At 42.7% G+C, this 27,814-nt stretch overlaps 2 protein-coding genes across 2 annotated transcripts in view; one reads left to right on the plus strand and one right to left on the minus strand.

The window, feature by feature from the left end:
* Positions 1-6,632: 6,632 nt before the first annotated feature.
* LOC140372391 (cytosolic beta-glucosidase-like) lies at positions 6,633-13,082 on the minus strand. Its single transcript, XM_072459479.1, has 5 exons — positions 12,957-13,082; positions 11,725-11,949; positions 9,046-9,848; positions 8,012-8,135; positions 6,633-7,147 (listed from the first exon to the last, which is right to left on the minus strand). Exons 1-5 carry the CDS (start codon positions 13,009-13,011, stop codon positions 6,957-6,959), a joined length of 1,398 nt encoding a protein of 465 aa, XP_072315580.1. The 5' UTR covers positions 13,012-13,082; the 3' UTR covers positions 6,633-6,956.
* Positions 13,083-14,141: 1,059 nt separating this feature from the next.
* Positions 14,142-27,814, plus strand: part of LOC140372390 (adhesion G protein-coupled receptor A3-like) — a 30,563-nt gene continuing 16,890 nt past the window's right edge. Inside the window, exons 1-3 of the mRNA XM_072459478.1 lie at positions 14,142-14,375; positions 22,287-22,358; positions 26,956-27,027. Of these exons, the coding sequence (XP_072315579.1) occupies positions 14,167-14,375; positions 22,287-22,358; positions 26,956-27,027 (353 nt within the window). The 5' untranslated portion in view covers positions 14,142-14,166. The remainder of the gene's footprint in view (positions 14,376-22,286; positions 22,359-26,955; positions 27,028-27,814) is intronic.

The raw sequence follows: 27,814 nt of genomic DNA on the forward strand, positions 1-27,814 counted from the left end.
CAGAACTTACTTCATGTGGCTCGAAGAATAGACTATAAAAGGAGCTACTTCTGTACAATTCTCTCCATGGCCTAGCATCAAAGTACATCTTGGACATGTTAGTGCCATTTAAGCATCTGAGGACCACAGGGACCGGCCTCCTGCTGGTGCCAGAGTCAGGACTAAACATGGACCGGCCTCCTGCTGGTGCCAGAGTCAGGACTAAACATGGACCGGCCTCCTGCTGGTGCCAGAGTCTAGGACTAAACATGGACCGGCCTCCTGCTGGTGCCAGAGTCAGGACTAAACATGGACCGGCTCCTGCTGGTGCCAGAGTCAGGACTAAACATGGACCGGCCTCCTGCTGGTGCCAGAGTCAGGACTAAACATGGACCGGCCTCCTGCTGGTGCCAGAGTCAGGACTAAACATGGACCGGCTTCCTGCTGGTGCTAGAGTCAGGACTAAACATGGACCGGCTTCCTGCTGGTGCCAGAGTCAGGACTAAACATGGACCGGCCTCCTGCTGGTGCCAGAGTCAGGACTAAACTAAACATGGTCCGGCCTCCTGCTGGTGTTCAGAGTCAGGACTAAACATGGACTGGCCTCCTGCTGGTGCCAGAGTCAGGACTAAACTAAACATGGACCGGCCTCCTGCTGGTGCCAGAGTCAGGACTAAACATGGGGAATCTGCATTTCAGTTTTATGCAGCTAAAAGAAGAGTATTCCGAGACAGGCCTGTTCTCTGACAATGTCCTCATCCATGCTCAAAATAGTTAAGTTGTGCATATTACTCCAGGGATTTCTCTTCTTTAAAAAAAAAAATATATATAATTGTATAATAATGTTCGTTTTTATTGACTCGCTTGTATTGTGATTTTAATGTCTTTTCTTGTTCTGTAAAGCACTTTAAATTACATAATATAGCAATTGAGCGCTAACATACATTTTCCTTGCCAATTGTGCTAACCACTTTGCCGCTGTTATGCTAGATTGGGTCAATAGCTCTGGGCTGTTTATGGCAGTGGTTCTCAACCTGGGGCTCGGGGCACTCATGATTTCTGGGGGTCCCCAAATGATGCAGAGAAAAACTGTAAAATACATGCAATTGGGTCGACATCCTTGAAATGCAGCTGTAAATGGAGATTTTTGGCCCATCAAATGACGTTATTTAGTCCTTTGTCCTGAATATACAATCGAACATTAGATTTATGGGCGATTTCATCTTTTTGAGGGTAGCATTGTTTGTTTTTGGGAGTCGCGGATGCTAATGAGTGCGGCTCTAAAACTACCGGTTAATGGGACACACATTTGCTCCTGAAAACACTCGAGCAGAGCATTAGTGGACAATCAGTAAACATGTTTTCTCGCTGTGTGTGAGTCGAATTATGGACCAATGTGCTATTAAAACAAAATTACAACAACTGTAACTCTGACATGCGCTTGGATTCTACTTTAATCTTGTACAAAATTAGACGTGTATACATGCGTTTGCGGTGACGTCATACAGACTTCTCCATAGCGGCCATTTTAAAAGGGGCACGCGATGTATAAAAACCAACACGACTGCATCCTTTTCTACGGCATAATGAGCTACAAATACTTTGATTCTTTAGACGATAACGGCAAACTAAGTGCACGACAAAGCTATCATATCTTGGTCAGTCAACAGAGCGATGTCCTAACAGATTAAGCAGGTTTTAGGCATTTTGACCTCATATTTCCTGGATTTCGTATGTAGTAGACGTGCTGTTGTGCCCCTTCCAAAATGGCGGACTCGGTTGCCACTGCACAAGTTCCCGGATGTGCGAGCGCATGTAGGCAAGGCAAGGTTATTTGTAGAGCACATTTCATACACAAGGCAATTCAAAGTGCTTCACACGCATTGAAATCACAAAGAAATTACAGAATCAGAAATACAAGAAATACTGATTGTCTAAACTAACAAAATCACAAACAAAAGAGAAGAGTGCAAAGAAAAAATCCTTTCAGTCACAAACACAGCTAAACAAAACTGTTTTTAGCTTAGATTTGAACATTGTCAGAGTAGAACCTGTCTCACATCTTCAGGAAGACTGTTCCAGATTTTAGCTGCATAAAACTGAAACGCAGATTCCCCATGTTTAGTCCTGACTCTGGCACCAGCAGGAGGCCAGTCCATGTTTAGTCCTGACTCTGGCACCAGCAAGAGGCCGGTCCATGTTTAGTCCTGACTCTGGCACCAGCAGGAGGCCGGTCCATGTTTAGTCCTGACTCTGGCACCAGCAAGAGGCCGGTCCATGTTTAGTCCTGACTCTGGCACCAGCAGGAGGCCGGTCCATGTTTAGTCCTGACTCTGGCACCAGCAGGAGGCCGGTCCATGTTTAGTCCTGACTCTGGCACCAGCAGGAGGCCGGTCCATGTTTAGTCCTGACTCTGGCACCAGCAGGAGGCCAGTCCATGTTTAGTCCTAGACTCTGGCACCAGCAGGAGGCCGGTCCATGTTTAGTCCTGACACTGAACACAAGCAGGAGGCCGGTCCATGTTTAGTTTAGTCCTGACTCTGGCACCAGCAGGAGGCCGGACCATGTTTAGTTTAATCCTGACTCTGGCACCAGCAGGAGGCCGGTCCATGTTTAGTCCTGACTCTGGCACCAGCAGGAGGCCAGTCCATGTTTAGTCCTAGACTCTGGCACCAGCAGGAGGCCGGTCCATGTTTAGTCCTGACTCTGGCACCAGCAGGAGGCCGGTCCATGTTTAGTCCTGACTCTGGCACCAGCAGGAGGCCGGTCCATGTTTAGTCCTGACACTGAACACAAGCAGGAGGCCGGTCCATGTTTAGTTTAGTCCTGACTCTGGCACCAGCAGGAGGCCGGACCATGTTTAGTTTAATCCTGACTCTGGCACCAGCAGGAGGCCGGTCCATGTTTAGTCCTGACTCTGGCACCAGCAGGAGGCCAGTCCATGTTTAGTCCTAGACTCTGGCACCAGCAGGAGGCCGGTCCATGTTTAGTCCTGACTCTGGCACCAGCAGGAGGCCGGTCCATGTTTAGTCCTGACTCTGGCACCAGCAGAAGGCCGGTCCATGTTTAGTTTAGTCCTGACTCTGGCACCAGCAGGAGGCCGGTCCATGTTTAGTCTTGACTCTGGCACCAGCAGGAGGCCGATTCATGTTTAGTCCTGACTCTGGCACCAGCAGGAGGCCGGTCCATGTTTAGTCTTGACTCTGGCACCAGCAGGAGGCCGGTTCATGTTTAGTCCTGACTCTGGCACCAGCAGGAGGCCGGTCCATGTTTAGTCCTGACTCTAGCACCAGCAGGAGGCCGGTCCATGTTTAGTCCTGACTCTGGCACCAGCAGGAGGCCGGTCCATGTTTAGTCCTGACTCTGGCACCAGCAGGAGGCCGGTCCCTGAGGTCCTCAGAGTCCGAGATGGTTCATATGGCACTAACATATCCAAGATGTACTTTGGTGCTAGGCCATGGAGAGACTTGTACACAAGCAGAGCTGCTTTAAAGTCTCTTCTCTGAGCCACAGGGGCCAGTGCAGAGACCTGAGAACAGGACTAATGTGATGGTACTTCCTGTATCTATAGATACACTTTACTTGCGCTTTCAATCCTTTTCATGCTCTTGCAAACAGGCACGACCCACAGGTGGACACAGCCATCTGCCTGGAACGCACCTATGGACATCCTGAACCGACCAATTTCCATGTCTTTGTTGATGACATTGTGTTTGCATATTGGGAGTAAAAGGTTATGTCCACGTCATTAGTCTCTCTGCTTGGATCCAGGTCTGCTAAGTGTATTGTCCTTTTCATTCCATCTATTCTTATGGTTTCTATAAATTCCTTGTTTTTCCTTTTTTCCCCGCTCTCCCAGCACCGCTCCCACGAGACGACCGCCTCATTGGCCATCGCACACACTCGCATCGGGGGGTACTTCTCCTCCACCGCTGGGCTACCACACACATGCCAGCCGTGAATACCAATCTCGGCACTGCACGCCGGCACACGGGGTTAGCTGCATATTCGAAACGCTTTCAATTTTTCAGGCAGGTCTGTTAACCCACTCCCCATCAGACGGCGCCGAGGCACTCGCGGGAGCAGGCATCTTGACAGTCGTTAGCGGGGTCATCGCCGGTCCCTCGGGGGAACCAACTTAAAAGAAAAGATTTGAATTGCCTTCATTCCATGGTTCTCTCATAACTCCACTTCCTGTCTTCAAGGCCTTGGCAATATCCACCCTCCTCAATCTCTTTTGCCCGGGCGAAAATCATCAATCAAAGATGAGGCCATTCCGCGGCGCTTTTTATAAGTCCGATGTCACGCTGCTTAGGCCACTGTCAAAAGCAGGGGACAGAGGCTTTGAGAGGAGCTAGTTGTGTTAGCCACGGTAATGCATTTATCCACTTGTATAACGCTCAGGATCAGAAATGTGACCAAAATGACTCCGAGCTGCGAGAAGAGAAAAGGCGTGATGAAGATGGAGGACTGAGAAAACAGCTCTTTCCAATATAAAATGTCTGGCTAAGTAGGTCAACGGGATTTAGAAAGTTTGCTATGTTTTTTTCTTCTTTCTGTCTTGTCAATGGAATATGAGCAATGCGATTAGAAGAAGGGAGCAATTGGGAGATACATAAAGGAAGACAGAAGAGAAGGAACAGTGGTTTGGGGCCTCTCCCGGGTCCCACACCAGCTGACTGAGACACAAAAGACAAAGTTGGAAGGAGACGTGAGAGAGAGAGAAAGATAGATTTGTATCTCGGCTCTTAGGAGCAGCACAGTTGACGCGTTTTCATCTTGATGTAGAGGCAACAGTGTAATTATACCGTTACTCCGGGGAACGCGCATACGAGGGCAATTAGTAAATCGAAAACTGTAACTATTTGCTACAAGTCGGAGCCCCTTTGCACCTGTTTCGACACATAAGAATTTGTATGGCTAATCAATAATTTAGCCATTTTTTAGTGAGTCGATGAATTCCCTGGTTAATATTTCATAGTGCGTGTCAAACTGTAATGAGTCAAGTTGGGTCAAATGGGTCTCTCTTGGTAATTTGCCAGAATGTTCCCGCGGGTGAGTGTGCGTGATTGAGCGTTACAATTAAACGTACTAATTCATTGTCAAAAGCAACTTATCTATACACTTGATAGATTCGGCGCTTAATTGGAATGCACATTTAGAAGCGGTTTTCTTAGCGACTTCCTACATCACGGTCTAATCACAATAAATCCAAGCGCCACAGTAATGAATTGAAGTCGAATATTGGTAGTTGGGCTGTTAGACTGCTCGAGTGAATTATTTAAATGCTAATTAATGTTTTAAAGCTCTCCCAACTTGCAATGGGAACATATTTTCGAGACCTTTTTGACACAGACTTGATCCTCGGTCATATTAAAAGTAGTTGGATCTTTGAAATATGTTGTGGACGACCTCCAGCTTGAAATGTATCAATAAAATGCTCGAAAACCATTAGCGAGATCGACTGTTGGATGGGAATTCACGCTCCCATAGCTGTAAAATGATGAATCATGGGAAACGCAGTTCGGAGCGGTTTTGTCCCCAACACAGGTGGCACATATGTTCCGTAATCCTCAAACCGCAGCCTCACAAACTGCTTGTTGTACAACTTTACTAAGTGTTTAATGGTTTGCGATTTGTCACGAGCCGGCGTGTCAGAAGCAGAGATATTAGATCAACTTCATTAGGGCTGCAAAAGTATAAAATGTGGTTCTGCTTTGCGCTCCGAGCGGCCCAGAGAAGAACGCAAAAGGCAGTGGCATTATTCATGGTTGCACAAAAGCTTGTTATTCATCATAAGACAAAGGGGAATCTCGCCCGGCGTGACATAGATGGAGGAGGGCCGCGAGGGTATTACTCACATCTGTTGAAAACACTATGCACAGCCAACTGGATGGCACCATACACTGTGCTTATAAATGCAAACAAAGTCGCCCAGCACCCAATATAAATGACATTTGCCTTCACATCTCAGCATAAATATTAATTGTGCAAAATGTGTGATGTATTGTGGTCGGCTTGTACCACCAATAGGAGGCGTTTAGGAATCAAAGCAGCACATCATTTTTGCAACACAGTACCACACACAGTACAGTGGAGGTGGGTGTAGTGTTCGATTACACCACAAGATGACAGTGTTGGCCAAGTCTGAACAGAGTCTATTCATCCATTTTTCAGCTCATCCTGTCTGGCATGAACAGTAAATGTGATGTTAACTATTATCATTGCCCTTTTTAATGTTTTAGAGCTAGTTAAATCTTTCCCAGATGTTCACAGCACAGAAAAACAAACTAATCTTACTTTAATAGCAGCTCTAGGGTGGCTTCTCGTTCATTGGCCTCTTTTCTTCAAATAGCAGTTTGCACAGCTGTCCAAGTCATACAAATGGCATTAGCCCGTCTTCCTGTTGCGGGGCATCTGTTGCTTTCTGCCCCATATTTTTGCCATCTACAAAATGTGCTCTCCAAAGTCTGTGCCGAGATGACTTTTGTGCAGTAGTAGTAGTTTTACCGACGTGCGTTCGAGCTAAATGCATCCACTGAACATTAGATGGCCTTTTCTGCTGTAGATTTAGTGTTTTAGCATTGCTTTGTGTATTTCACGTTGGGATTGGTTTAACTTCCAAGTGAAAATAGAACTGCTGAAAATAGAACTGGTTGAAATTGCCTTTATTTGCGGATACGCTGAACAAATTAGCACCCATTTCACACAGTTAACTCGCTGTTGCTGCCTGATCTGGAAGCATTACAGCTACTTTAGGCCTATGACGGAGGAGCCTCACTCTGTACATCTCCAGGGAAGAATCGTGCAGGCTAGAATACTAATTTTACTTCCATTTAGCGGGACTGGAGTTTATCCATGTCCTTAGACGCACTGCTGGAGTTTGGGGAGGGAAACTGAACAAGTAACGCTAACTTTACATCATTTACATATGTAGTGTTTTTTGGAAAGTTGAATTTGGATGTGGACCAACATGTTTAGCACTGCGCCTTTTGAATAAGTTTGGCGTATTCTTTCCCCGAGTGGTAAATGGTGCGCGTTCGCTTCTCGTGGGAAAAGTCGACGTGGAACAGTCCAAATCGTGCGCTGTAGCCGTCGGCCCATTCAAAGTTGTCCATCAGCGACCAGGCAAAATACCCACAAACGTTGACTCCATCTTCTGTGATGGCTGAAAGGCAAAAGATGTTGTTATTTCACATATATGTTCTGTCCATTATACGTCTTGTGCGCCTAGAATGATTTGTACATAATATCTGACATGTTTTGTACCATTTTGACTACAATCTTATGCATTGATAACAGGCAATAAATCAGAATCAGAATAGGTTTATCGCCAATGAACAGAATAAATCACAAATATAGGAACTTGCTTTGGTGATAAAACAATGAACAATGATAAAAAAGGGTATATAAGTCAAAAAGAGAACCTCTGCTCTCATAACATGGCAGCGTTAAGGCCATATTCATGTGCATATAACTGATGTAAATAAGAGTGTTTACTTACCATTAGTATTAGTATTATTTAGTCTTATGCTAGCTATTTTTACTTTACTTTATTTTATTATTATTTACCTTATTTTATCATTATTTTAACATTATTTTATTTTATTTGTATCTTTTTATTGTATTTTATTTATTTACTTTCCTCCATTCCCTATTAAGATATGAGAGGAGTTTTGTTAATAAGAGTTTTTTGGTTTTGTTTATAAGAGTTCTTTTAATAAGAGTGTTTTTTATCTGTCCTTTCCCCCTGTATCTACTGCGTTGTAACACCGAAATTTTCCCATGTGTGGACAATAAAGGATTATCTTATCTTATAGTGCAGATAACTATTAATTCATATTTGTTGATGATAATTTCAGTAATCGGTGACTATAATCAGTTGTAGCAGCCCTAATACATTACCCATGTAGCACTGAAGCAGGCTGCAAGTCAACTGCCATCCATTGTTTTCCCCGACGCCGCTGTTTTTGCTAAACCACGAGCACATTTTCATAAGCGGCCTGATTGGGCACTGATTAAACTTCTTTACCTTTTGCCACCTCGCTGATTGTTTGCTTGTAGAACTCGGCTCGCTGAACATCCCGCATCTCTAACGGCCCCACCTGAGCGAACCCGTTTTCCGTGATGTAGATGGCTGGATCGCCGAAGTTTTTCTGGAAATAAATCAGTGGGACAAATGTTATCAACAAACAAGGCATATCACCTCACCTGCCACCTCCTACGGAAAGAAAGATTGGTCTACAGTGAGCCATTTAGCTCCGATTCAACGGTGGCGAGCTCGAGGTAATGGGCTGTGACAAGGCACAACAGCAGGAAATTGGTCGTTTGCAAAACACTTTTCAGCAAAGTAACTATTTCATTCAATGTGACAGCACTAATGAAGCATCAGTGTGTTTCTGGGGGTGTTAAAAAGGTGTTTGCCGCATACAAAATCAATGCAAGTTGCTAAACAAATGTCAGATGTTTTGCTCGTTTAGCTGAAGGCTACGCGTCTTCCTATTGATCAATGTAGTTTAACTGTGGGTGAGAGAGTGACTTTTAAGGAGAATGAATTTGTCAAATAAAGTGGTTTTGGTTGGATTTTTTTGTTAAAGGCAGTTTAGGACTATCATTTGGGTATTGAGTTTTACAATTAACACTTTAACGGAGGCTCATATGAACATGTATTATAAAACCAGACTTTTTTTGGGAGTATTTTGCACTTCAGACGTGATATACACTATAAATCAATTCTAAATTAGGTACATTTTCTTGAATTCAGGATGTTTGAAATGTTTTGCTGGTAAAGACATATTTATTAGCTTTTTGTTTCTTCATTTCTTCATTTATTCTATTCTATATACAAAAATAATTCAGTCAAAATATTTGGAAACCAGTGAAACACTTAAAAAATGAAATCTAAACCGATCCAACCACTTTATAGTAATATTCAGCATCATTTTAAACCATAGTTAGAATGTTGCAGTGTACCATAAGACCTACTAATTCCACTCATAAAGTTCATACAATGTTTCAAAAGGCTATTATTCAACATAATTCAACATTGATGTATTTGCTGTTCACCTTGATGTAGCTGAGAAGTTTCCTTAACCCGTCTGGCACCACTGCGAGCCAGGACACTCCACAAATCGGCCACGATGGATCCACGACCTCCTGTACGTCTACGTCGCTTTTCACACTCAGCGAATCCAACCGACCGCCCGCCGTCGTGACCTTGCGCGACGTGTAATAGTTGAGGGCGAAAAAGTCGGCCGTCCCCAAAACCGCCGGTTCGTCTTTGGAGAAAAAGGGCAGTCGCGATTCACCGGCGTAATTGTGTTTTCTGCCGTTGGCTTCAATACAGGTCCTCATTACTTCTGGATAGTCCCCGGTTACAAAGACGGGCCACGCGAACCAGCCGAGCGTAAAAGCGATACTGCGTTGGGCGGCGGCGATATCCTCCGCACGATCTCGATCTAACGGCTCTGACCAGTCACTATTGAGTCCGAGTGAGACCAATCCTTTCTGCTTCGGCCTGAAGATGGAGTGGTAGCTGTGCCACGCCGAGGCATGGGCCCTCAGCATGTTGTGGCCCGCTAAATACGCCGCCACGCCCGGTTCTTTCAACCCGGGAGCGTGAACGCCATCCTCGTGACCGAGCTTGGCGCACACGTACGGCTCGTTGATGGTGATCCAAAGTTTGACGCGGTCGCCGAAGGTCTGGAAGCAAAAGCGGGCGTAGCCGTCGAAAAGCGCGGCGATGTCGGGCGATTTCCAGCCGCCCCGGTCTTGGAGGGCTTGAGGCAGGTCGAAGTGGTAAAGCGTGACCATCGGCGTGACGCGAGCGGCCAGTAAACCGTCGATGAGCTTATTGTAGTACTGCACACCTGAAGACGAAAGAAGACACATTGTTATATTTATGAATCTGAAAACATAATAGCAGTTAGATTTTAATCATGTGCAAATAGTTGTGTTTTAAAAATAATGGTGTGTAAATATAGAATGATTATTTATTACATTATTTATTTATCTTTTTTTTTAACTTAAAGGCTTTGTTGGACAGGACAAATGCAGTGGGAAAAGGGAGAGAGAGAGAGGGTAAAGACACTCAACAAAGTCTGGACCAATGGCGAGCACACATTTTTATGTTTTTTGTTTGTTTGGGAGTTTAACAATATAGATGTTTTGGCAATCCAACAGAAATGTGCCAAAATATATAATTAAATGTATGTTGAGGTTCAATGGTAATGTATGGAGAATTTGTATTTTGTATTTTTCCCCAATTTTTTAAAGATCAAACATGAAACACAGAACAGACACAGAATATGACCAGGGAGTGAAATGTATAATAAAAATACAAAAACATCATGGCACAATCAAATCAAAATGGAAATCCCATTTAGTTCAAAGTCGGTCAAATTTTTTTCCTTTTTAAATTAATTCTGAATGTAATTTTTTCCATATGTCTGATGTATGTTACAATGTCATGTCAAATTTGACAAACATTGCTCTTACTGAACAATGATTTTATGTAACACTGATTTATTTTTAATTACAGAAAACATTGGAAATGATGGGCAAGTTGCTCATTTGATGTTTTGGTTTGAAGCTTATTATCCAATCAGAAAGCAGTAAGAGCCTCACATGAGTCTCTCATTTGGGTTGCCAAAATCCTACGACTAAAAGCAATCATGAATCAGTGCTAGTGCAGCCTCTGCAGCTCAGTGCGGGGATTCTGAAGGTTCTGAACTTTCACATAAGGATTTGACTGTTCATATACCGCATTTTCCCCACTATAGGGTGCACTGGATTATTAGGCGCACTGTCAATTAATGGTCTATTTTTGATCATTTTTCATTAATCAGGACTATTGGCGCATTAAGCAAAACAAAACGTGTACCACACAAAATCGCTTCGAGGTCAGTAAGCACAACCAGAATTAATCCAAAAGGCGCATGGTCGTTTTTTAAAGGTGTAATGGACAATTTTTCGCCGATTTGAGAACTCAAGCGGAAGTGCGCATGCGCACTCCCCCCGTGCGGAAGTACACAACAATCTCACTTCTACACGTGCGTTTGTTTATTAGCGCGACGGATCGCATCGCATCTCTCGTCTTGGTAGATTTCCGTCTCTTATGAGTCATCTCGAACAGTCTTTCTCCGTCTTCATTTTGTCCCGTACACTGAGGGAACTATATTAGGACAGATCAATGCAATTAGAGCCGACGCGGCTGCAGGTGAGCGGTAGGTGCGTTCTATGATTGATACGTGGCAGGACTAATCGGCAGTCCACGCCACGAGGAAGAAATGAGACTTAGATTTGGGCCTTTAAGAAAATGAAAGGCTTTTAAGTGTGCCTTATAGTGCAGAAAATACGGTACAAAGAATAAGCAGGGGGAAAATATTTGTGTTCAATATGCAAGACACTGACATCCCAGGTTCAGTTGTGTTATTGCAGTTGCCTTTTTAAAATCAGTCAGAGCTACATACACTACCTTAAGTATCAGATACATGTGTAAAGAAGGTACAAAGCTTTTACTGTATTACTGAATTGTACTTGCTTTTCTCTAGTAATAAAAGGACCGGTAGTTATCAGTTTCCATCACAGAGATTACGTTTAAAGTATTTGTCCCAATTTGAACTTTACTTTACAAAACAGTATTGTAAAGTCAATTATACTAGTTGATAGCATTTGCCCTTGCCATAAATTCGTAGACAGCGCTCAATGACTCAACCACAGATGAATCGCGGGGCATGGAAACACCTTTATGATTGACACGTTGCGTGGTCCCTTCGGGCAGGAGCCGGGCCCACGAGACGGACAAGCGGTAATGCGTCAGTCCAAGCCGCAGGATGCACTTGAGGTCCTCTTCCCAGAGCTCGTAGCTGTTACAAGACACATCTCCGTTCTGATCGCCCCACACTCTGCCGGTCCCGTGACAAAACGTGTCCCAGATACTGGCTCCCCTGCCATCTGCCTGCCAGCCACCTTAACACACGCAAATTGTTTCATTGAGAAGGATAATTACAAAGACTAATCAGGATTTCATTTGGGACTTTTAAACGAGTCCCCGGAGTAAATTAATTGACTTTGCAGTGTAGTTAAGAAAAAGTGCATGCAACTTTTCCCCCAGTTAGATAAAGACACTGGCACAGGTTGTAGAGTGTAGGGATGGGTGATTTATCGGCTCATATTTGTGTTTTATTTTGTTTTATTATTGGTGGGTGTCCCATTGATTCGATATTTTGACAACATTTTACACTATTTTACATTTTACAATATTTTTCTCCTCAACAAAACAGAGGATAAACTGGGAATGACAAAAACTAATGAGGAAAAATGTTGGAAAAATTAGGCTTACAACGTGGCTTCATGCTTACACGATCATGCATATTATTTTAAATCCCTGATAATTAATTGGTGTTAATATTGTTTTACAGTCACTTAACATAATTGTGTGGCTTTGCAATATTAAAATATGAATAGGTCTATTGGTGTCGACAAATATTAGTTATTGGCCACAACCGCAAGGCAATTTGGTATCACCTAAAAAAGAAAAATAGAAATTAAGTTAAGTAGAAATTAAGGTAAAAATAATAATAAAAAGGTTAAAAAAGCTTTACAAATTGGTTGTATTCAATGACGTGTATGGTATTGACTTTATTTTAAGATAAGATAAGATATTCCTTTATTGTCCGCAAATGGGGAAATTTCATTGTTGCAACGCAGGTAGATACAGAGAAGGACAGATAACTTATAGGAAGTTTAAAAAACACTCTTAATAGAAGAACTCTTATAAACAAAACTCTTGTAAAAACACTCTTAATTGTGCATACACTGAATTGTGCATCTATTTCTTTTAGTACTTGTGCAACTAGGCTACTGCTTGCTCCCCACTTTAATACCAATATGAAGGTCAAAAGTTGAGAAAATCAGTCTGCACTTTCTGTCTGAAAAGAGCTGCATGATCTTTTAATTGTATTTACAATGCATACCTTCAATTTGATACGCTGCAGTCGCTGCTCCCCACGCGAAACCGCGCGGAAACATCCTTAAACTACAACTGCAGAGTTTGCATCGTTATGTCGACTGGAACTGTTGTGGATCAGTAGTAAAACCGTGTAAATATAATATAATGTAATACATCCATGAGTAAAACAGTTGTACAACCCCGGATATTTACTCCATCAAGCCCCACTCATAGTACCACATGATGAACCAAACAGGAAGTGCGATAAATTAAACTTCCCATTGTTTGGAAAGTTGTTCAAACAATTAAACTCGACACCGGCGCGAACAAAGTAACATCGTTAAGCTTTTACGTCACACATTTTTTGATAAACGCGCTGAAAAATAATGATTAAGTTTCCAGAAAGTGGCAGAAGCTTATACGTGCATTGTTACGCCTCTTTTTACGCTCTTTTATTCTGAAAAGCACAGCGGAAGTGTATCGGAAGAACACGGGGAAACAACAGCGAGCTTCCGACGAGGGGACCACAGGGCAGTAGCAGGACAGGACAGGACCGGGGGGGAAGAGGACTACTCAAAGAACACAGAGGAGCTTGTGGATGTCTTTGCGGGGTGAAAAAAGCGGGATACAGAAGCAAACTCTGCATTCGTTTAGCCGCAGCGCTTCATAAAGTTACCCGTGTTGTTTTTTGTTGTTGTCCCCCCGGTGGTCCCGGAGTAATTTCCTGTTAGTTCCCACGGCAGAAAGTTGCAGGCGCCCGCGCGGCGTTCGTCCATCAAAAATGCAGCAAAAGAAACGAAAATGCGCTTTATTCCAAACGCTACCGTCGATCACTGTTTGTTGTGAAAATGCCGTGGATTACAGACGCGTTTTGTGACGAGATCGAGCCTCCGGAGCCACGCTTTTCCCCGCAACAAAGAAGCTCTCTCTCTCCCGACAACCGGGCAACTTGAGTCGGACGCGAACTCCGCTTTCTCTGGATTATTACTGACAAACTGCACTAAAGTATTGGAAAAAACATAGATATCGATACTTCTGGTGAATCAAAGCAAGTCGAGCATGAGTGTCGTCAATGCTGTGCAAGAATGGAGGACTTTGGACATCTCGATCTTGTTTTTGTGGGAGTTTAACGCCTTTTTGGACACGTTTGTCGGACCAAACAGAGCCCAAAGTGTGTTGATGTGTCTCTAAATGTTGCTGCACGTTGTTGTTGTTGTTGTTGTTGTTGTGTGAAAATGAGAGCGGTTGTGTGGCAGTTGTGTGTGGGTTTGCTGCTGCTCGCTGGCGCCGGGGACTCGGCTCTATCATCTGATTGCAAATCATATGATGAACGCACCAAAGGCAGTGGGAAGAGCCTCCAGAGTGACCGGAAGGTGGTCTGCAGCAACATGGAGCTGCATCAGGTGCTACCGCCGGAGAGCTTCCCCAACAGGACGGTCACGCTGTGAGTATGAGGATTCTGCACTGGCAAAACACGCACATAAATGTTTAAAAGTGTTCTCAAAGACATGGTTATTATTCAAGCTGGGGGGGCAAAATATTACCCCTAGTATGTGTGACTTTCAGGGATGTCAAAACTTCTAATTAATCGATAATCAGAAGTATTCAGGGCACAGTAGAGTCATTAAGAATCAAACAAATAGGCAAGACAATGCACATTTCATACACAAGGCAATTCAAAGTGCTTCACACAGCAGGAAAAATGCATTAAGATCACAAAGAAATGACAGAAACAGAAATTAATTAATTAAATTAACTGATTAAAAACAATTTAAGTCATTAAAGAGAGCATATTGATATTAATCGTGACAACTTTAGACGCAGAATTTAATCTTTTTAATCAACAAAAAATACCTTCATGTAACTTTTATGCGGCTGTTTTGGTCATATTTAAGTTTATTTAGTCTTTCTGAAAGTTTGATTTTGTAAAGATTGGCAAAAACTTGAGGAAAAGTAACATGTTATACAACGAGAATGGAAGAAAAGCAAATATGTTGTTTTATCAGTCTCAATAATCATGATTAATCGTGATGGGATGAATGACATGTAAGTTGCTACTACAAAGTATGTTTTTTCTCTCTTCCTGTTCAATAGCATGAGAAAATAATAGTATTTTTGAGGGTTTACATAGAAAAGTTCTTGTTTTCAACACTTTTTTGGCACTTATTGCTCTTCCAATTTCTCCATAATGGTATGATAAGAAGGATAAAACTTAAATCAAATGGTGCTATTGCAGTTATTATATACAAGTTTAAATTCCCCACGTCTTTTTTTCTATTTTTCTCAAATTGAGGTGGTCACCCGACTGGCAGCACGCACAAAATCAATCACTGCCTTCTGAGCACATACCTCATCACTTTCTGACAGGCCGACCCTCTTTTTGTCGACGGGGCCCGAGTCGAAAGTTTATAGAATTTGACATTTGTGTTCAACTGTTAGCGCCTATCTCTCACAAAACTAAACTAGTGTCAGCGCCATGACAGCCATCCATCATTCCCCCACAGCTGCACACTGGAACACTGTAAAGGCAGACCTCGTGTAACTGTATCCTTCCTGTTGTGGTACGCTTCACACACAAGATATTTCAGTATTCTGTACTCTTGCCTAGGTTTGACCCACTTAGAAACAAGCCGGAAGAATTGCCACACTTTTTAGAGCGTTTCCTGTTCAAATAGTTAGCGGTACCAAGATTTTAAACCAGAAAATACTCTTTAACAGGTTTAACCAAAGGGCATTTACAGAACAAGAACGTGCACGGTGTAACTTTTCTCGTGGGGGGTTTCCATGGACATTATTGCTTTGCTTGCAGTGTTTCGCAGCTTGGCATTAGCCTTTTCCATCACCATGGAGTCAAGCAGCTTGGTGACACCAGGCCAAATTACAGGTCAGATCTGTGGCGAGGCTACCCTGCTCCCAGCCAGAATGCACATCTCAAGATCTAGTTTGTTTTTAGCAATAACACTGCAAATAATCTAAATAAATGCTATGTTTCATGACGTAGGGTGGATCATTCCAATGGTACACCCTTCACCACAAAGTGACATAGTGCACCTTTTAATTACATTTGGTGTAGCTTGTCAATAGTGAGCGGAATCCACCTTTTTCCCCTTTAATGTGCCTCAACATTGTGTCCTCCTGAGCGCCTCTGACAGTGATGGGTTAAAGATTGATCCCTCTCACTCTTTGTTCGGTGGAGTTCCCCCCAGAGTTCAGATGATGCAATTCGGGAGAAAAGACTGGCGACTCTTTAGGATTCCTCTGTCTCCATCTTGGCCTTTATCTATTGTTGGATAAAGCCAGCCCGCCTCAATCACTGGCCCTCCTATGTTTCCCTGTGGACACGAATGGCACTGGGGCAGCAGTTTATGTTGGCGGGACTGTTTGGGTGTTAATTTACCGCTTGTAAATCCCTCTGGAGGCCTAGTTTTATGGTTGTCCTCTTGCTCTAGATTGGGGTTGACCGTGGCCGGGACCTCCCTGAACTCGAACATGGTGGTCAGTTTGGGCTGAATAATATTTGATGTCGTTCAGAAATTTTTAAAGCGTTAACCACTCAATAAAGGAGAACACTTAATGCAATTGGATTTGAAGAGTTTGTTGGCGTATTGAACTTTGAAAATGTTAAAAACTTTATCCAGTGAACCCTGAAAAAACAAATGGCTCATTAAATAAAGTTATCCCAACATTTTGATCAGATTAGCTTTTCAAAAATAGTCTACCGTATTTTCCGGACTATAAGTCGCACCTTTTTTCATAGTTTTGGCTGGGGTGCGACTTGTACTTATGTATTTATACTTATATACTTATACTCCGGAGTGACTTCTATGTGATATTATTTGTTATTTTCACACTTGCAACCGCATTTCATACTCCAATGGAACTTATATATGTTTTTTTTCTTCTCTATTATGCATTATTTTTGGCTGGTGCGACTTGTACTCCGGTGCGACTTATAGTCCAGAAAATACGGTACTTGTTTTGCACTTTTACCCCGTTTCCTGCATGTTATCTATGGGGTCAACACATCCTTATAGTTTTTCAAAATTCATGAACCTAATTGTGAATGTCAATTGCTATCTTCTAGCACAGGACCTGTTTTTACTTGGGTCTTTCTTGTAATTTCAATAATCCATGAATGACATCCGTGTGTTGAAAAATACTCTCATTTGCTGAACTTACTGAACCACTGTGGTAGTTCTCTTTCTTGTTGCCAGATATGAAGCATAACCACATATTTCCATTTTCTTGGATCTGATATTGGTTCACCCCAAGTTTCTACATGACTCATCTTGAGAAATTACATTAAATAGTGGTTACAACTTTGCAAAATGTTGGATGCACGTTTGACCGGGCAGCAGCGAGTGAAGTGCATTCCCTGCATTTGTTCTCTCCCAGTGATACTGCATGCCTTAGTAATCTGAGAGGAAATGACACAAATGTGTTTACAGCTGCCCCTGGCCTCTCTGTTGGAGTTGGATAAACTTGAGTTCTCGCATTAACCTTGATGGGATTTCTATTGCAAATGGAACTACAATGTTATGTTTTCACGTGCTTGTGGTCTGAACCTTTAAATTGAAAAAGGTGTAGTTGAAGTTTAGATGAAAAACATGAATGTGCACAGAACATTGATTGGATCCTGGAAGTTTCGAAAGGTTTATTTTCCAGCAAGTCCAGCAACATTCGAAAACAAGTAAAAGAAAAAGAATAATCTAGTGGGATAATTCAGTGGGTGTCTTGTGCTGGTCATGTTGCAAGTTTATTTACCTGTTGATGCTCCCCTCAACATTGCCATGCAGACAGGAACTGATTGTAGTTGAGCTTTTTGTGCTCCCCCGCTCGTGTTTCTTTTAGCATTTGTTTGGTGTAATTCGGTTGCATTCAGAGGAGCACCTGGTTTGGACGGTGCAGAGATGAGCGCCTGGTTTGGACGGTGCAGAGATGAGCGCCTGGTTTGGACGGTGCAGAGATGAGCGCCTGGTTTGGACGGTGCAGAGATGAGCGCCTGGTTTGGACGGTGCAGAGATGAGCGCCTGGTTTGGACGGTGCAGAGATGAGCGCCTGGTTTGGACGGTGCAGAGATGAGCGCCTGGTTTGGACGGTGCAGAGATGAGCGCCTGGTTTGGGCGGTGCAGAGATGAGCGCCTGGTTTGGACGGTGCAGAGATGAGCGCCTGGTTTGGGCGGTGCAGAGATGAGCGCCTGGTTTGGACGGTGCAGAGATGAGCGCCTGGTTTGGACGGTGCAGAGATGAGCGCCTGGTTTGGGCGGTGCAGAGATGAGCGCCTGGTTTGGGCGGTGCAGAGATGAGCGCCTGGTTTGGACGGTGCAGAGATGAGCGCCTGGTTTGGACGGTGCAGAGATGAGCATCTGGTTTGGACGGTGCAGAGATGAGCGCCTGGTTTGGACGGTGCAGAGATGAGCGCCTGATTTGGGCGGTGCAGAGATGAGCGCCTGGTTTGGACGGTGCAGAGATGAGCGCCTGGTTTGGACGGTGCAGAGATGAGCGCCTGGTTTGGACGGTGCAGAGATGAGCGCCTGGTTTGGACGATGCAGAGATGAGCACGTGGTTTGGCCTCAGAGAAAGCGATGCGGGATTGGATCGCTGAAAGAAAGCAGGGATTTCCCTTGCGTCACTCAATACTTTGACACATGTAGAAAGTAGTCAAATGGAGTCTTGAACTTGAAAAAAAGGCATGTTCTTGCTGGTATTGGTTAGTTTTTCATATTTTAATAACATTTTCAGGTGAATTGTTTGGACAATGGACCAAGCGACAAGCTTTTAATGTGCTTCTGAATGATATTTTCCAGCAAATATTGTATACAACATTTGACCCTCCCTTCAATTCCGATTGGCAATCCTGTCTGGTGCAATGGGGCAAACATAGTGTAGCTCCTGGGGATCCATCACCAAATCAATGGCAATAGCTGGAGGATTTGTCGTCATGTTTTTTTGTTGATGGGGCCCTACTAAAGCATCCGTGCTTATGTTTCACTCTGAACCAAATATTTAGAGAGTTCAGTCCCCCCCCCCCCTCAAACCAAGTAAACATGTTTAGATGGCATTAAATCCTTGTGGAATGACGATAATCTCATTTGTTTACTTTCCCTGACCTGTAAGTGTCGTCTCTGAAATTCTCAAACAAGTAAAACGCAGGTGCTGGCTGTCATGCATGTCCACAAGAGGATTTGTTTTTGCTGCTTTCCAAACCGTGGCTCTAAAAGGAATGCTTTTCAAAGTAGTTTGGCAGTGTTTGCAGAACGCGGCAACAATCCCAAAGGCGAGCCTCCGGCAGATGTAGAACGAGTCAGTTCGCAGCCTTTAATTTAGCAGACCTGTCGGGGTTGTGCTCTGCCCCCCTGAGTCCTGCTTAATCCCAGACATGTACTTTAGTTTTGGAGACGTTAGCTAAGGCAGCGCATCGTGGTTGAACAATGAATTACTTCTCATCTGTTTTATCGTACTTGTGGAAACACTGTGGCATTTCGTGATAATACCTGTGCACCCTTCCATGCGTGACGTCATGGTGAAAGACTTTCTATTTCCTTTTTACGAGAAAGAAGCAAATGCAGATGTTAAAAAAGTCTGACTTTAGTGTCTGCATCTTCGGGAATAGATTTGTATCGCAAACTCAGAAGTAAGTGCCGTAAGCAGCGCTAGATTGACTTTGCTTTGGCGGTTTGCCCCGGTGTCACTTCATTCTAAAGCCTTGAAAAATCACACATCTTACTATTAGTGATGTGCCAAAGAGCTATTTTGTGCCTAGTGCAAGTTTCCCAGTAGAGTTTGCATTGAGAAATCGATTGCAAGGTTGCTGCGTGCTTGTAATCCTTGATTTATGATGCGATTTTACCAAAAACCTCTTTGAAAATGGGATATATTTGCGAATAGTGTTTAATTGTTTAAGCCAGAAGTTTTTGGAGAGAACATTACTTGGCGTTGTCGTGTGCGGGGATTTTGCATTGTTCACCTCTCTGCACAACTATGACTCCCTGAAGGCGTCCGTCCACTCAAAAAAATAAAATTAAAAAAAAGAACCGTAGTGTCGAATTCCCTGACTTCTTCAAGCTGCAGGAAATCTAGGTCATCACATTTCATATTATTAGCTACAACTGCAAGCAGATATTCTGGTTTTACCCGGAGCTTTTCCATAAACGTCGAGGAGATTTATGGCTTGTGTATCAGGAGACAGGATGTACAGTAGGATTCCCCCGCAGCTCGCTCCTGGCCTGAACTCAAACAGCTCTTATCTATGCATCAAGATAAGCCCTGGCTGCCCCTCTCTACCCCAGTCTATTCAGGAGTAGCCCCAAGACATTGTGTAGACGTGCTCATTTGGGTTAGACACGACAGACCGGGGAAGGAGAATACAAATGTCCAGAGGGGAAGGAGATGAATTTGTAATGGTCCCAATTTAAACTGAAGCGAATACGCCATAGGTATTTGGCACTGTTACGGCGGAATTTGTTTACAGTACCATTTACAGATGTCGTAATAATATAGATTTATTTTCTCACCATGTGTTTTTAACTTCACATGTTCTGATGCAAACTAAACCGATTTTATAGTGAGAGCAGAAACACGACTCCCTTGGTTGAGGTCTCCCCCGGCAAACTGGGAGGTTCTTGGAAGAGAAAGAAGTCGGATTGCAATGAAAACGGGTCAAGAACTCATGACTCCCTGGAGAATGCCATTAGACACATTTATTTTTATGGCCGTCAGAGACACAAGTTAAGATATGCACAGTGCACTTGTTGCTCACATTCAGTCAAGAACCTCTTGAACCATGATAGAAAGGAGTGCGAGGGTCAGTTCAAACTACTGTTGGCCATCATAGGAACATCAGTAAATACCGTATATTCCGGACTATAAATCGCACCGGAGTAAGTCGCACCAGCCAAAAAATGCAGAGTAGAGAAGAAAAAAAAACATAACTTGTATTTTTTGGGGATATTTATTTTTTTAACAGACATTTAATCTTGAAATCAAATTTAAAATAATAACAGATAGAGAACATGGTGAATAGGTGTACGTATGCTAACGCTAACACCTTCAGCTACATGAGGCACAGACAGAACTGTTGTAAGTGTCTGGTATGTTAATGTAACATATGAACAGTTATTCAGATAACTATAGCATAAAGAACATGCTAACAAGTTTACCAAAGCATCAGTATTACCCCAAATTACTAAATCCAATCAAATCTAATCCAACTTTATTTGTATAGCGCATTTTACCAACACAAAGTCTCCAAAGTGCTGCACACAAAATATGTTATAGAAAAAAAAATAAAAATCAACATGTGACATGTGGTTGCCAGTGTGAAAATAACGAATAATATCACACATAAATCGCTCTGGAGTATAAGTCCCCGGCCAAAACTAGGAAAAAAGCAACTTGTAATCCGGGAAATACGGTAATACGTTTGACTGTTGCCGACCCTGATGATCACTATTTATATTTCCTGTGGATTTTGTGGGTTGTGTGTGGGAGAATGGTACGAGGAGATCTTTTTTGATTGGATGCATCTATAAGATATGTCATGCCAAATCATTTTGAGGGCAAATCCCCTATTTGTAACCATATGTTTTCTGGCGGTGACAGAATTTGTAGCTTTGCACATTTCCATATGTCCGTCCAACGCCGGCGATGCACAAAGTGGTGGCTTTGTGTGCACTCTCTCCCCAAGCAGCGGGGAGCCAAGTTCCAATTCTCGGCTGTCCAACCCTGTAATAAAAGAACTGCTCAACACCCCATAATGACTCCAATGTGGCCCTGGTTTGTGGGTGCCACCAGCGTGTATGTCACCCACCACATCCCCTCGCTGCCGGCCAACAACAAATGCTCACCAGAGTCTTTTCCTGAGGGGATTAAACAGTGGTGTGGAGCTCTACAGCTGTGCAGGGCATAGTAGATTTTAAATATAGCTCATTTTTGTGGATTTTATGTTGTTTCAATTCCCCACATAGTTATCGCTTGTTTTAATAAGATCGTGGCACAGGACTGACTGTAATCAATCTTGGTTTAGTCTAACAAGCAAGCACTAAAACTCAAATTTGGACATGACCAAATCTGGACTTGAGTTTCCTTCCTACTGTAACCAAGTGTTTTCAACAGTGTAGCCATATGAAAAATATCCTAACTGGTGTTGAGTGCCCAGCACAGTCTGCACAAGTCATTACTGGCTCGATTTCAGCTCTTCTTTTCCCAGTGGCATGACACATTAAAGACTGCTAAATTACAGCCAAACAAAGACATAATGTTACAATCTGCACTGCAAAACACAAGCAGCTATTCAGTCTGTTGTCTCCTGCTAAGATTTGAGGACTTATGCATTTGCTGTTCTTTGTTTTCACAGAATTCTGAACAACAACAAGATTCAAGAACTCAAAAATGGCTCCTTCTATGGATTGTCCACACTGGAAAAACTGTAAGTATTTATATTTAGTTTTTTTATTTACGTAGATCACTTTTCTACTCACTTTTAACAATGTATTATGGTACCGTATTTTCCGGACTATAAGTCGCACAGGAGTATAAATCGCACCATCCAAAAAATGCATAATATAAAATAAAAAAACATATATAAGTCGCACTGGAGTATGAAATGCGGTTGCAAGTGTGAAAATAACAAATAATATCACATATAAGTCGCTCGGGAGTATATAAGAATAAATATAAGTATAAGTCGCACCCCGGCCAAAATTATGAAAAAAGGTGCGACTTATAGTCCAGAAAATACGGTAACTTCTTATGGATTTTATTGCATAAAGATTGTTGTACAATACGTCTTGTCATTCATGACTGATTTGGAATTGAACAAAATGCAATAGCAAAAGAATATACTCGCTTCCGCTGTGAGCCAACTTTGCAACATTCACCCAGTCTTTGAAAAAAAAATCACATTATCTATGTATGTTCCCTTAAAATAATTGCCGTCTTCCTTTTGTACCGACTATTTATCTCCCCCTCAGTGGAACATTTAGGCCAAAACACTTCCTAATAGTACTTGGCCCTACTTAACAGGCTGAAGGAGCGCTGAAGATGGCACGGGAACAGGCTAATTATAGGTATAGCCTCGGGGGCTATTTTGTTTGTCTGCCTGGTGACATAATCGCAGCACAGCATTCTGGGATACTATGCGTGAAGGCAGTGGTCTGGCCCAGCCTCGTTGCATTAGTAAAACATGTTATTTCAGCGAGACGCCCGCTTGAGGTTGGGCTTGTCATCGCGCACACTTCCTTCCGACATGAACATGGTGGGAAGTTGCTTATTGGTTGCACACATGGCCCACGGGATGATTTATCAGCGCCAAAGGATTCACGCAGATAAAATAACCAGAGCATTAAGGGCTGTGCTTTTCCTCAAGGCTACGATAACACATGACTGCATTGGTATGGAATTCAAGGGGCAAATTCCCTGTCATTCTCCTTGGAATAGAATCACATGGAGGATTAACAAACATGAATTGCGCTGATTTGCTGCTGTTGTTGTGGTTTGTGATGTCTTGTGAACCGTCACGTGCTTCTTAAAGACTGTCCTTTTCTTCGTAAAGGTGCACTATGTAACTTTTCTGCTTTAGAAACATTTAAAACGTGGAGAATACTCAATTTGAACGAATGACAGGTTAATGCTTAATGTGCTTGATCATATCGCAAAAGCAAAATACTAGTTTGTTTGTTGTTGAAGTTCGCTCACTGACGATGGCGATGAAACTTTCGCCGATACTTCACCTAGTCCAGGGGTGTCCAAACTGTTTCCACTGAGGGACGCATTTTGAAACTTATATGGAGCAAAGGGCCACAAACAACCCGACAATGTCAAATTTGAAAAGTGATTAATTTGAAGTTTTGCATTTGACATAGTTTTGATGCCTCCACACCTTTCATAAGACTTGGAACATTATTATTAGGTTGGTATAACATCAAAATGCTTGATTTTTTTCCAATTTTACAGTAAAAGTACTACTATTTGTTGGTTGGGCCAACTTAGCGGCCAACAAAAATTGGTCTACGGGCCGCATTTGGCCCCCGGGCCGTAGTTTGGACATGCCCGACCTAGTCCAAAGTACTTCTAAAATGAGTCCGATATCTGTACTGTTCCCCAAGTCTACAGAGGGAACATGTGCTGAATACGAATGGAGCTTCACGCTTTCATCTCTCCACAACAAGAAAGGCTAAGCATCTGACTCATCCCACATTTTACACCATGTTTACCTCCAAGATCAGGCCCATAGACTCTTCCCCGGCCATTCAAGAGAAGCCGGGCTCTGTTAGACTGCCAACTTTTGTCATTGTAATGACTCCAGGCCAAGGCCAAGAGGTGTCAAGCCTGTGTTTTTTAGGGTTAATGCCTCACCCTCCCCAAAATGTCCCTGCGCACCCCTCCCCCTCCTCTTTTTCAATCACACTACAAACTCTCGCTCTCTCTCTCCGAAGTCCAAAATTCCCCACAAGTCTATGCACTCAATCTTGGCTCCGACCCCCCTCTTCCTGTTGCTTTCACCGCTCTTTTCCCTTTTTCGAGTCCACAAAGAGCGACCGCCTCATTTAGACTCGCCTATATGCAGTCACAGAGGCAGCAGCTGGCCGAGCGTTGCATGCCGGAGAAAAGGGGGCTCCAGAATCGATTACGCCCATCCAAGAGCGCAGCGTGAAATTGCAAAGTAACTGTGGAGACCGCTGTGTTTTGTCAAGGGCCAAAGGTGTCCCGCTTGGAAATAAGCCACAACAGAATCCCCATTATCACTATCCCGCTCATAGAAACCGGAGAGCCGAGCGAGGCAACTGTCACATGCTAATTCCTGGCTAAATCCACCGCGGGAGAGGAATGCTTATTGTGGAAAACACGGCGCGTATAACCACTGTAGTGTCTGCTTTCTCAAGAATGCAACGTCTCAATGAATAGGGCAATTTGTTAGGAAGAAGGTTAATAACGCCAAAAAAAATGCCTCACTATTTTGGGATTTATTTAGATCACACTCTTGGTTCTTGACTCGTAAATGTGGATTTCTTTTTTGTATGCTATAATTGCTTCTATCTACTTGTTGACTTCTATGTTGTGTTCACAGAAAGAAATAAAGGCTCGATTTACCCGCGTCATTATAGGAATGAAGAGAAGCGGATGCTAACATTGTGTTTGTGTTCATATGTGTCAGGCCATTGCTATAATTGCTAAAATGGCTGCCCCCGCAAAACACACGCAGTTATATGATGTTTGCAAAATACTTTTCTATCATTATTGTTACTGAGTAGGCTTTATGTGGTATTGTGCTGGCAATTAAGGCAAGAAAATTTATCTTTTTTTTTACGCGTGTGCTCATATGGGATCTCATTATATACAGCTTATACTTTTTTAACTCTAGGTTTCGTATACATAAACAAGACCAATATTAAGTCAGTGCTATTTGACGTGAAAATAGACTGGCACGATAAATGATTTTTAATATTTAGTCAGTTATCATTACATGCCCTTGTGATGACAATGATGAATGTGTTATTTATATTGCACTGTACATGTCACCTCAAATCCCACAGTGCCACAAAGCAAAATCAAATAAAAGGGTAGGTCTTTAATCCTTTTTTAAAAACATCGGGCTGGATTTGGGCCTAAATATTGAGTCATCGTGGCCCATATTCAGTATACAGTTCCAAGTTCCACCCATACGGCCCTTTTATACGTGTCAATCTCATTCCTCGGACAAACAACAATACTGAACCTAACCTCTTTGGAAGCGTGAATAAAAATAGCCCCACAAGCCCCAACCCAAACGTTTGCGCTCCTAATAAACACTCTAAAAGTAGCTCTCGCTGAATCTTCTTAGGGACAATTTTCTCTGCCCTGCCACCTCATTCCTCTCTCATCGGGGTTGCGCACATCAAAAGTCCCGACCAGCAAATAGATTCCTGCCTGCGTTCTCTGTAGCCGCGCCGAGATGACAGCTCGTCCACATCAAACGGGCAGAGTTACGCTGAAGGCTTTGTGTGGGTTCAGGTGGTTCAGAAAGCCTCTTGGACTGGAGTGTAATGAGTGACTAGGCAGTGCCAGCGCAGGTGAGCGCCACAGGAATCCTGCGACGGCGATCCTTTGAACCCGCGGGGGGAGACGGGTCGCGTGTTTGTGTGTCTCTGTGGGCGTGTGCACATAAATCCTCCTTCAAATAGGCTGAGATATCAAAGGCCACTTCTTTTCAATTGGTTCTGGGAGAATGTTGGGTTGTATAATAGGGCTTAGTGCATTATATTGAATGTTGATGGGTTTCATCGTACTGATACAAGCACCATATTTTGTTAATTACTATAGCTTTTATATGTATGTAAACGTCATCATAATGGTTTGATGTCTGTTGAGATATATCTAGGTAGTGTATAGAGAGATTAATGGGTTTGTCATTGTTTTTTTAGCTTTTTATGGTGGATTATTTAACTTTTCTGATGGAGGGTTCACCACTTTGTCTTGAAATGAGATGTTATGGCTTTGCCTGGAAGGTTCCACAGTGTGACATTAAGAGTAGAGAATCTTTATTTTCAGTGTTGCCACGAAAAGAGCAAGAAATGTAGAAAATAATGCTGTAAAAATAAAGGTAAAATTATAACTAAAACTTAAATCTTACCGTTAAGAACTTAAACTTAACTACAACCGATACTACCATGTCAAGCCACAGGTCAGTTCTGTGAGGATGCATCCAGTTTACAGTAAAAAATATATATTTTCTAAGCAATAAAAACACAGAATAAATTGAATGAATGTGAGATAGAAGTTATTACATAATTCTACAAGAGACAAACGTGAGACAAAAAAGTTGCATAGTGTACTTTTTTTAAGAAGAGAGCAAAAATACACAAGTTGTGCTACAATATACATATAATATAATATGCACACACAGACACATGTTTAAGTGTGATTTAAAATGTTCTTGATTCTGTGACTTGTGAATTTGAATGTGTTTAGAGAGCAGGGTTTTCCCATATTTATGCTTTATTAAACCCCCAAGATGAACCTAAACCTTTACTTCTTTCTTCTGACAGAGACCTGCGGAGTAACATGATCAGTCACATCGAACCAGGCGCTTTCCTTGGATTGGCATCACTCAAAAGACTGTAAGTGTATTAAGGCCTCTGCAGCTTTCCTGGCTCTCTTAATGTGACTTCTGAATCTCTTTGTACACTCAGCCTTTGCACGCGAGCTTCACAGGGACTTTTCAAACCAATTTAATACATCGCACGGATCCAAATTCTTCCATCACACTATGTTAAGTATGCACTCTCATTACTGAGAAGCTAATTGCCTGAAATTTAGTGACTAAAGCTGCTTTTTTAATAGTAGGTTTGCAAATTCAAAATGATTGTGCGGTAATTTGCTTCTCGACTCTTCTGAGCTGAAAAGTGGCCGTTTCATTTCATACGTGCTTTTTGCTTTACCTTTCTTTACCCCATTTTAATTGTTCACTAGTAATTATTCATTTTACAGCAAACTGTATTTGCTGTGGTTTACAGTTTACCGTATTTTTTGGACTATAAGTTGCACCTTTTTTCATAGTTTTAGCCGAGATGCGACTTATTCTCCAGGTCGATTTATATGTGATATTATTCGTTATTTTCACACGGACAAACACAAGAGGGCGCACTAGGCTCTAAGCGACCCAGAAGAAGGATCAGCACTTCCTCTTCCTCTGGAGTTTGTGGAGTTGTTTAGAAGTGACACAGAGGAAGAAGAATTCAATGGATTTAGTGATTTGGGGTAATACTGATGCTTTGGTAAACTTGTTAGCATGTTCTTTATGCTATAGTTATCTGAATAACTGTTCATATGTTACGTTAACATACCAGACACTTACCACAGTTCTGTCTGTGCCTCATGTAGCTGAAGGTGTTAGCGTTAGCATAC

This window comes from Eucyclogobius newberryi, unplaced genomic scaffold (genome assembly GCF_026437365.1).
Source record: "Eucyclogobius newberryi isolate DKJ021-1_F unplaced genomic scaffold, fEucNew1.0.hap1 SCAF_223, whole genome shotgun sequence".
Taxonomy (NCBI): Eukaryota; Metazoa; Chordata; class Actinopteri; order Gobiiformes; family Gobiidae; genus Eucyclogobius; species Eucyclogobius newberryi.

What these genes read in the sequence shown, in the direction of transcription:
- LOC140372391 (XM_072459479.1), bottom strand. Translation starts at nt 13,011, where the DNA reads ATGTTTCCGCGCGGTTTCGCGTGGGGAGCAGCGACTGCAGCGTATCAA. An exon ending in GCAACGTGTCAATCATAAAG is followed by an intron (nt 9,849 to 11,724) that starts GTGTTTCCATGC and finishes TTTCGTCTTCAG; the next exon opens with GTGTGCAGTACTACAATAAG. An exon ending in AACTTCTCAGCTACATCAAG is followed by an intron (nt 8,136 to 9,045) that starts GTGAACAGCAAA and finishes ATTTATTTCCAG; the next exon opens with AAAAACTTCGGCGATCCAGC.